Source organism: Stomoxys calcitrans, chromosome 1 (genome assembly GCF_963082655.1).
Source record: "Stomoxys calcitrans chromosome 1, idStoCalc2.1, whole genome shotgun sequence".
NCBI classification, from domain to species: domain Eukaryota; kingdom Metazoa; phylum Arthropoda; class Insecta; order Diptera; family Muscidae; genus Stomoxys; species Stomoxys calcitrans.
The window spans coordinates 106,503,823-106,513,007 of NC_081552.1; the positions used below are offsets into that span (position 1 = coordinate 106,503,823).

General features: G+C 40.0%; 1 protein-coding gene across 5 annotated transcripts in view; it reads right to left on the reverse strand.

Annotated features, from left to right (window-relative positions):
- LOC106092143 (protein charybde) overlaps positions 1–8,894 on the reverse strand; it is a 140,639-nt gene extending 131,745 nt beyond the window's left edge. The window contains exons 1-2 of one of the 5 annotated variants that reach the window (XM_059360475.1): positions 8,814–8,894; positions 6,704–7,484 (exon numbers count right to left, since the gene is read on the reverse strand). In XM_059360475.1, coding sequence (XP_059216458.1) covers positions 6,704–6,779 — 76 coding nt within the window. In that variant the 5' untranslated portion in view covers positions 6,780–7,484; positions 8,814–8,894. Of the gene's footprint in view, positions 1–6,703; positions 7,485–7,574 lie in introns of all 5 variants that reach the window. The other 4 variants (XM_059360474.1, XM_059360473.1, XM_059360472.1 and 1 more) reach the window with 4 other exon arrangements.
- Positions 8,895–9,185: the final 291 nt, after the last annotated feature.

The following is a 9,185-nucleotide window of genomic DNA, read 5'->3' on the forward strand; positions in this document are numbered from 1 at the left end:
ACCGCTTCGGAGCTTGCAGATGGGGATATTAGGCGGCTCAAGACACTCCTTTTGGGGCGTCTTGATGATAGGTAGAGGACTAGATAGACGAACATTGACAATGGTCGGGTGACTTACGAATTAATTCGTGACGCGAGGTTCGTACGAGACCGTCCGGACTTTGGCTTCGGCCTAAGTCTGGGCTGCATACTGTCGGGACATGGTTCCTTTAATGCATTTTTGCATCAGAGGAACTTGTCCGCGACTGATTTGTGACTAGACTTAGTGGAGAGACGTATACACGCTAGTTATCCATAACGAGGTATTGCTGTACTGGCGCGACTGTGTGATTTGGTGCTGCGCATGACTTGACCTGACACCTGCCTTGTCCATGTTGATGCAGCGGTGTTTGCCCATTGTTGGTTCCCTTAGCTGTTGTGGTTGTGTTCGGTCACCCGTGAGGGTGGCCGCGTTGACTGTAAAGTCCCTTGTTGATGCTGATATATGTGGCGTTGCCCGTGAGGGCTGCCGTGTCCTGTTTGTGTTTGTGTATATCGTCCCGTTGCATGTTTGATGCATACTTTTGTATGCTGGCTTGAGGTCGGCTTAGGGCGATTTTTCTCATTCTGGTGTCCAGTCCGGAACTATTTGGGGTTCAACTGGTAGTAGTCTTTAAAGGCTATGAAGTCTGACCGGAGACTTCAATCTGGTACCACGGGTGTCAGGAGCCCCTGAAACTTTGGTTCCAGCCTGACAATGGTGAGGCCTCAGAGGGGAGCAACGTGGTGGCTGTGGTTTGTACCCAAATCGCGGGTAGAACATAAGCTCGGGGTGGAGTTGCGTTTTCAACCGGGTGCCGTGACCCATAGATCGGAAAGAGTTTTAGGTAGTGCTCCGCTCTTAACCAAGGAGGTGAACACGTCCAAAAACGTGGGTTCAAATTGGTACTCATGTGTGGGTTACCACATATGGGGGCGTTGGTAGACGCATTGTATTCACCCTTGGGCCTTGGGCCTCGCAGGTTTGGGCCGTGATGGCAGGTATCTGCGTAAAACTCGACATTTGTGTCTGTAAATAAGTCCAGTTTGGGGGTGTTTTAGGGAAGGGGTGGACCCCCAGAAACGTGGTCCCACATTTGGATATCAGATTTGTATTCTACTCACAAATACCTTTCATTTGAGTGACATATTGCCATGGTCGGTAAATATGTCCGATTTTGGGGGTGTTTTGGGGATTGGGGTAGTCCCCCTAGTACTTGGTCCGACAATTGGATATCAGATACGTTTTCTTATCCTAATTAACTTTTATTTGTGTCCCATATTGTAGTGATTGGTGTTAATATATGTTTGGTAGGTTTTAGGGTTAGGCAGCCCCCCTAGGTACCCCATCTGAAATTTGGATACCAAATTTTTATTTTTAGGGTATTATACGAGAGCACACAAAATTTCGCTTAAATCGCACCACCCATCTCCGAGATCTGCCGTTTCTGAAAATTAGGGTAAGGGGGAGGGTCCGTCCCCCCTTCAGATATCAAAAAATGTAGTACCCTATTTTCACCACGGGATCATTATGCACCATCTGTGAAAATTTCAAGAAAATCGGTTCAGCCGTTTCTGAGCCTATAAGGAACACACAAACAAACAAACCTACATAGAAACACAAATTGATTTTTATATATATAAGATTGGAATATTCCCATTTCCTTTTATATAATTGGACTAGAAGGAAATTCGATAATTGAAATTGACTTCTTTTCTCTTTCATGTTCAAATAGGTTCTGGTTGACAAAAATAAATATGAAGAATCAAGAAGCAATGATTAACAATGTACAGGAAGTACCGTTAGCGGTAAATTAGTTATGTTACATTTCATTGCAATTATGTTTGATGGTTTTAAATACAATGCAGGTTACTTAAATATACTTAGAAAAACAAATTAACAAATTAAGTTTCATAGAATAATTCTGCCCCAACATTCTATCCCCGTTGAAAGGCACTTTCAATTGTGTACGTTGATGGGCGGTGGTGCTATTTTATGAATGGATCGACGAAAGACACCCTTTGAAGTTTTGATGTCTACGACACGAACTTTACCATCACGCCCGGGAATAGCCTTTACGATTCTAGCGAGGAGCCATTGGCGTGGGGGAATATCATCCTCATGAACAATAACTAGTCTTCCTTCTTCGATGTTGTCAAACGTCTTGTACCACTTAATTTTTTGTTGCAGCGTTAAAACATAATCTCGCACCCATTGCTGGTTAAGATATGTGTCCATCTGCCATCGTTTTAAATATTTAACATTTGTACAGGTTTCTAATTATTCATCCAGGAGCGCTAATAGTGACGACCCAACCAAAGATGAGCTGGGTTTAGAGCCACCCCATCGTTAGCGTCATCGGATCTGGGTGCTATTGGGCGAGCATTTAAAATGTATTTGAACCATACTTAGCACAGTTGTTGGCAGTTCGTGCAAAAATTCATTCAAATCGGATAAGAATTGCGCCCCCTAGAGGCTCAAGAAGTCAAGACCCGAGATCGGTTTATATGACAGCTATATCAGGTTATGGACCGATGTGAATCATACTTGGCACAGTTGTTGGATATCATAACAGAACACGTCGTGCAAAATTTCATTCCAATCGGATAAGAATTGCGCACTCTAGAGGTTCAAGAAGTCAAGATCCAAGATCGGTTTATATGGCAGCTATATGAAAACATGGACCGATATGGCCCATTTACAATACCAACTGACCTACACTAATAAGAAGTATTTGTGCAAAATTTCAAGCGGCTAGCTCTACTCCTTCGGAAGTTAGCGTGCTTTCGACTGACAGACGGACGGACATGGCTAGATCGACATCAAATGTCGCGACGATCAAGAATATGACAGAATGACGAAATTAGTATACCCCCCATCCTATGGTGGAGGGTATAAAAAAGACTAACTGATGACTATTTAATAGGTAGTCATATAGTCATTTATAGACAACTACCACATTATGATCAATGTTATCGGCGTTAAGCCACTCCAAGCGAGTAGTAGCGAAATTGCAAATTTTGCCCATGAACATTCCACTAAGGAACAGAGGCAAAGTAGTAGCACTAACATTTAAGTTAGCGCTATCTACTGGCTGTTTCCAAAGGCTGGGTTTAGTTAATCCAATTGAAAATAGCCAGTAAATGGCGCCAAATTGGGAAAACCAACATGGAAGTGAAAGAGGGCAGAGTGCCCAAATTGATCATACAGCAGTTATACACCCCCAAAACCCTCCAAACGGATTTATAGACCAATCACTAAAATATGGGTATCAAAGATATTTGAGAGTAGAAAGCGAAGCTGATATCCAATTGTGGGACTAAGTGTTTCTTGAGTCACCACATCCTCAAAAAAAAACCCTCAAATCGGACATATTTACCACCATGGCAGTATGGATCTTAAAAGAAATGTCTTTAGGAATAGAGCACGAAATTGACTTCCATTTTTGAGCCCAAGTCTCTGGGGATCTACCACACCCTTAAACAGGACTTTTACTTATTGGGGTTTAATAAAAGGTAAGAGGAATACATTTTGAACTGGAATTTAGCAGAAATGTCAAAATTAAGAGTACTTTTCCCCAACATAGCATTATCTGGTGCAGTAGAGTGGGCCGGGCTCAGCTTGGCGCTTCGTTGCGCATTCTTTTACTTTATATGGAACAAAACTTTCCTTGGAATATTTATTTTCGACAATTTAAGAGCTTTTAGTGAAATACCATGCTGCGAAAATAGTATATGTATGTCGCTTGACTAACAGTTTAACAATATAAGTGCCTTTATCAGAATTCCATATGATCTTTATTGGTCTACGAATTTAAGTTTGGATGTAAGGTGTACTCCATTTAAATAAATACTTTATTTCAGCCCGATATTCTCATGATATCTGATTTAGGGGTTTTTTCGGAGGTGAGTTGGTCCCTCAGACACTTGGCTTGAAAAAATATCAGCATCGTGGTCTTCTTTCAAATAACATTTATTTAAAATTTCGCTTAAATTGCGCTACAGATCTCCGAGATCTGACGTTTCTGAAAATTACGGTAGGGAGGAGGGTCCGCCCCTGGGTTCGCTGAAATTTGTCATACCAACTTGTATTAATATCTTCGACGCTCATATTTAATATGGACTATTAATTATTAAATATGGGTGTCGAAGATGTAAATACAACTTGCTGTGACAAATTTCAGCGAAAATAGGCCATAAATGCGACTTTTTTGAGCCTAAGACCCTAAATCACGATATCGGTCTATATTGGTGCTATATCAAGATATAGTCTGATAACACGCATCTTCGAACTTATACTGCCTATGTGCCAAAAAGTTTTCTAATCAAAGTTTCATCTGAATATATACAATATATACGAATAACAGTATTTATATCAGTTTAGGGCGGTTTTTAAGTTAAAAATCAGATTTGTATTTTTGGGTTATTATTAGAGTACAAAAAAATCACTTAATTCGGTCCAACCATCATTGATATATCTCAAATATATGGCGAAATATAACCATCGGTGAAGGTAATATAAAAAGGGTCTTGAAAAACCTTTGACCTGAGAACCTTTTGGGTGTTTTTCTCTACTGGCCTAGTACTTTCATCCCCATTTGGAGTTTTCCATACCACAGATCTTTGCACTGAAATTGTTCCACAGTGTTGTTAAACAAAGCATACATATATGCTTTTAAAATTAAAACATTTTAAGACGCACTTATGGTTCGTTCACATTATTCATATTACCAATTTCAATTCTTAGAATTTTAAAATGATTATGCTTACGCGTTTTAACTAAATTGTTAAACAAGTGTATGCGTTTTTTTAAAACTCACGGTGTTAAGTTCAAATGTCCGTCCATTGAAATTGCCTTTAACTGAGGTACAACGTGGAACTTGTCCTTATTTCTAGCCTTCAACGATATTTTGACCTTAATTTAACGATCCAAACTACCATTTAAGAAAAAAAAACAAGTAAAAGCGTGCTAAGTTCGGCCGGGCCGAATCTTATATACCCTCCACCATGGATCGCATTTGTCGAGTTTTCCCGGCATTTCTTCTTAGGCAAAAAAAAAAGGATATAAGAAAAGATTTGCTCTGCTATTAGAGCGATATCAAGATATGGTCCGGTTTGGACCACAATTAAATTATATGTTGGAGACCTGTGTAAAATGTCAGCCAATTCGAATAAGAATTGCGCTCTTTGTGGGTTAAAGAAGTAAAATAGAGAGATCGATTTATATGGGAGCTGTATCGGGCTATAGACCGATTCAGACCAAAATAAACACGTATGTTAATGGTCATGAGAGAATACGTCGTACAGAATTTCAGGCAAATCGGATAATAATTGCTACCTTTAGAGGCTCAAGAAGTCAAGATCCCAGATCGGTTTATATGGCAGCTAAATCAGGTTGTGAACCGACTTGCATTTTATTTGACACAGTGGTTGAAAGTAACAATAAAAAACGTCTTGCGAAATTTCAGCCAATTCGGATAAGAATTGCGCCCTCTAAAAGCTTAAGAAGTCAAGTCCCCAGATCTGTTTATATGACAGCTATATCAGGTTATGAACCGATTAAAACCATATTTGGCACAGTTGTTGGATATCATAATAAAATACTACGTGCCAATATTCATTCAAATTGGATAAGAATTGCGCCCTCTAGAGGCTCAAGAAGTCAAGACCCAAGATCGGTTTATATGGCAGCTATATCAGGTTATGAACCGACTTGAACCATACTTGGCACAGTTGTTGGATATCATAACAAAACACGTCGTGCAAAATTTCGTCCCAATCGGATAAGAATTGCGCACTCTAGAGGCTCTAGAAGTCAAGACCCAAGATCGGTTTATATGGCAGCTATATAAGGTTGTGGACCGATTTGAACCTTATTTGAAACAGTTGTTGAAAGTCATAATAAAATACGTCATACAAAATTTCAGCCAAATCGGATAAGAATTGCGCCCTCTAGAAGCTCAAGAAGTCAAGTCCCCAGATCGGTTTATATGACAGCTATATCAGGTTATGAACCGATTTGAACCATACTTGGCACAGTTGTTGGATATCATAACAAAATACTTCGTGCAAAATTTCATTCCCATCGGATAAGAATTGCGCCCTCTAGTGGCTGAAGAAGACTAGATCCAAGATAGGTTTATATGGCAGCTATATCAGGTTATGAACTAATTTGAACCTTACTAAGCTCAGTTGTGGATATCATAACAAAACACGTCATGCAAAACTTCATCCCAATCGGATAAGAATTGCGCCCTCTAGAGGCTCATGAAGTCAAGACCCAAGATCGGTTTAAATGGCAGCTATATGAAAACATGGACCGATATGGCCCATTTACAATCCCAACTGACCTACACTAATAAGAAGTATTTGTGCAAAATTTCAAGCGGCTGGCTTTACTCCTTCGAAAGTTAGCATGCTTTCGACAGACAGACGGACATGGCTAGATCGACCTAAAATGTTACGAAGAGCAAGAATATATATACTTTATGGGGTTTCAGATGAATATTTCGAGTAGTTACAAACAGAATGACGAAATTAGTATACCCTCATCCTATGATGAGGTATAAAATTAGGGCAAAATTGTTTGACCGGTGAACATGGTTTAGTGCTTATAATTCAACATGGAAAAATTGGCATACGATCACCTACTAAATGTAGATTTAGGTATAAATCTATTAACTTACCTTTTTTAACCTTCGTTGAACCGATGACGCCAAACTGCTTTTGAAGATGATGATTTTGTACCGACAATACTTCCATTTTAATTAGGAGCGACGAGAACAAATTATCCAAACCGATCAAAACGTTGCGCGATGATGATGGAGCTGAGGTTGATAAATTCGAAGCGTCTGCGTTTGCGCCTGCTGATGTTGAATGTGTTGTAGAAAGCGGGGTTAAAGAAGCGCTTGTCGGTGATGACTTGAAGAGAGATGGAGGCGGCGGCGGTGGCGTGGATGCTTGATGCTGGTGTTCGTTGTGATTAAGCCGGCTTCGATGTGTTTGTGTGCTAGCCGCGTCGTCGTCGCCTTCGTGGGAACAAATGCTATAAAGACATTGATCATCGATTGCAGTGGCTTCTACAGCAGTTTCGGTCGACGGACTTAGTGGTAACGTGTTGGCGTTTATATTTTTCCAATACAAATCTCAATTATGTCGGACGTTCCTTTCGTTTTGTATGGATATGGATTGTCTGCTATTTTATGAAATTGTGAGCAGTTATTGCTTCGCGATTACCAGACCAAACTTGCACCAAACAAACACTTTAAAAATTCTTTGCCTGTTTTTTGGTTATCACAATTTTTTTGTTTGAGTTTTCAAAAACTAAAAGTCGTCGCAACAAATTAATACGGCACTTCCCACAGCTGCTGTTTGTTGCACTGGCATGCCGCCGCTTCTTGTTTGTCAAAGTTTCTTTGTTGCTTTAGGCACTGCTGCTCGTTTTTTTTCTCTAGCATTTAGTTGATGCTACATATGTAAATGATACAATAAACAATGTTGCTTAGAAGAAAACAACACCAACAAAAATTGTTGAGACTGATGCGATGCAACACATACACACTCTCCCAAACGAAAAGCAGCTCTCATATGCCGCCTACCATGAAAGCCATCATTCTAGCACACACGCACACTCTGGCTATTGAGCTAATAGTAATGACTGAGTGGTTTGGGTCTTTGGGTGCGAGTTGTGTGCGGAGGTTGAACGGCTGCTTATAGTTTCATTGGGGTCTTGTACTGGTATTCTCGGTTTTCGTTGTTATATGCGAAACTTATTTGACAATTTTAGTTTTTTCTCGTCTCATTACTTAAAGGCGCAACATGGCTGTTATTTGCCTGTAGCAGTCGTTGTCGTGTTTTTCGCTGTCAAACACACGGCCTTAGATTTATTGTGCGGTGGTTTGTTTGACAGGTCTTAAAAGGAAAAAAAAAAGAGAGTTGAGACGCGCTATGTCAAAAAGTTGCAAAAACGTCTTTTTCACCAGCAACAATAAAAACAAACAAACGCTAGTAGTTTTGTTCGGTGCAGGCACTCACGCGTGAGTGCCTTGGCTTTCTTCGGTTATATCTTTCGAAGAAGACAGAAAACAAAAGGCAAAAGACGGCACAAAAATAATTGCACACCGAACTTGCGAGACCGAGCGACTGACTGACTGTCACAGCGAAGATAAAGCAACTTTAAAATTTAAAGGGAATTTTTTACAAATTTACTGGGCCTAATTGCCTCGTCTTTGTTATTTTTCGTTCATTCGGTGGTTCGTTAGGAGCTCAGTTGAGCTGCTGATGTATCGAAATGTGTGTATGAGATATTTAATTATTCAACACTTTGTTGCTAAGGGCAGACTTCAATTAAGAACATCGGCTGCAGTCAGCCATACAGCCCACTGTATGCAACCTCTCACAGTATGTAGGAAAATAATGTATCAAATGTTTGGCACGGATTGGGAAAGGAAAGTCGGCAATCATCTAAACTATGCTGTAACTTCAACTTAAATTTATGAATATATCGGAACACTCATCTTTACTCCTTGAATACCAAATAAAAATTGGCCCATTAAAATTCGCTGAGAAAATTTGTCCAAAGGTCTCCAATAAACTAATGAAAATCGCAGCACTTTCTCCGGCAAACAAAATCTTGCATGTACACTACACCAACAACTTTATAGTCTTTCGTCTTAATTTAAAATGTTCTAACATTAAAGTTTTCCTTAGATTGTTATTCCCTTTATAACTACGGCTTAATTTCTCTTTTGCTCGAGTTTGCTGAAAATAATTTTGACGATTTTTCCAACAACGAACTTTATGTTCTATTCATTTGCCTTGAGCCCCAATGTCTTCTTGTCGTCCGCTGTTGTTAACCTCGCGTTTGCCAGCCAGCAGTGCTACAAAGCTACTATTCCGGCCGGTTGCTATGCTGGGTTTTTATGTTTCTTATTTGCAACTCGATGCTTTCCTCAATGCAATGAGTGTAAAAAAAATTATTCACTCTTTTCTTCTTCGTTTGGCTCAGCGCATGACATTCGCTTTAGAGCGCGCATACACATGGCTCAAGCATGCATACCATGTGTATCATGTTGTTAAATAATTTCACATTAGTTCAACATTCTCTTTGGTATTTCTCTCGCTCTCACTTCCGCCCCCAATAGTAATAGTGGAAACCACTCAAAACAG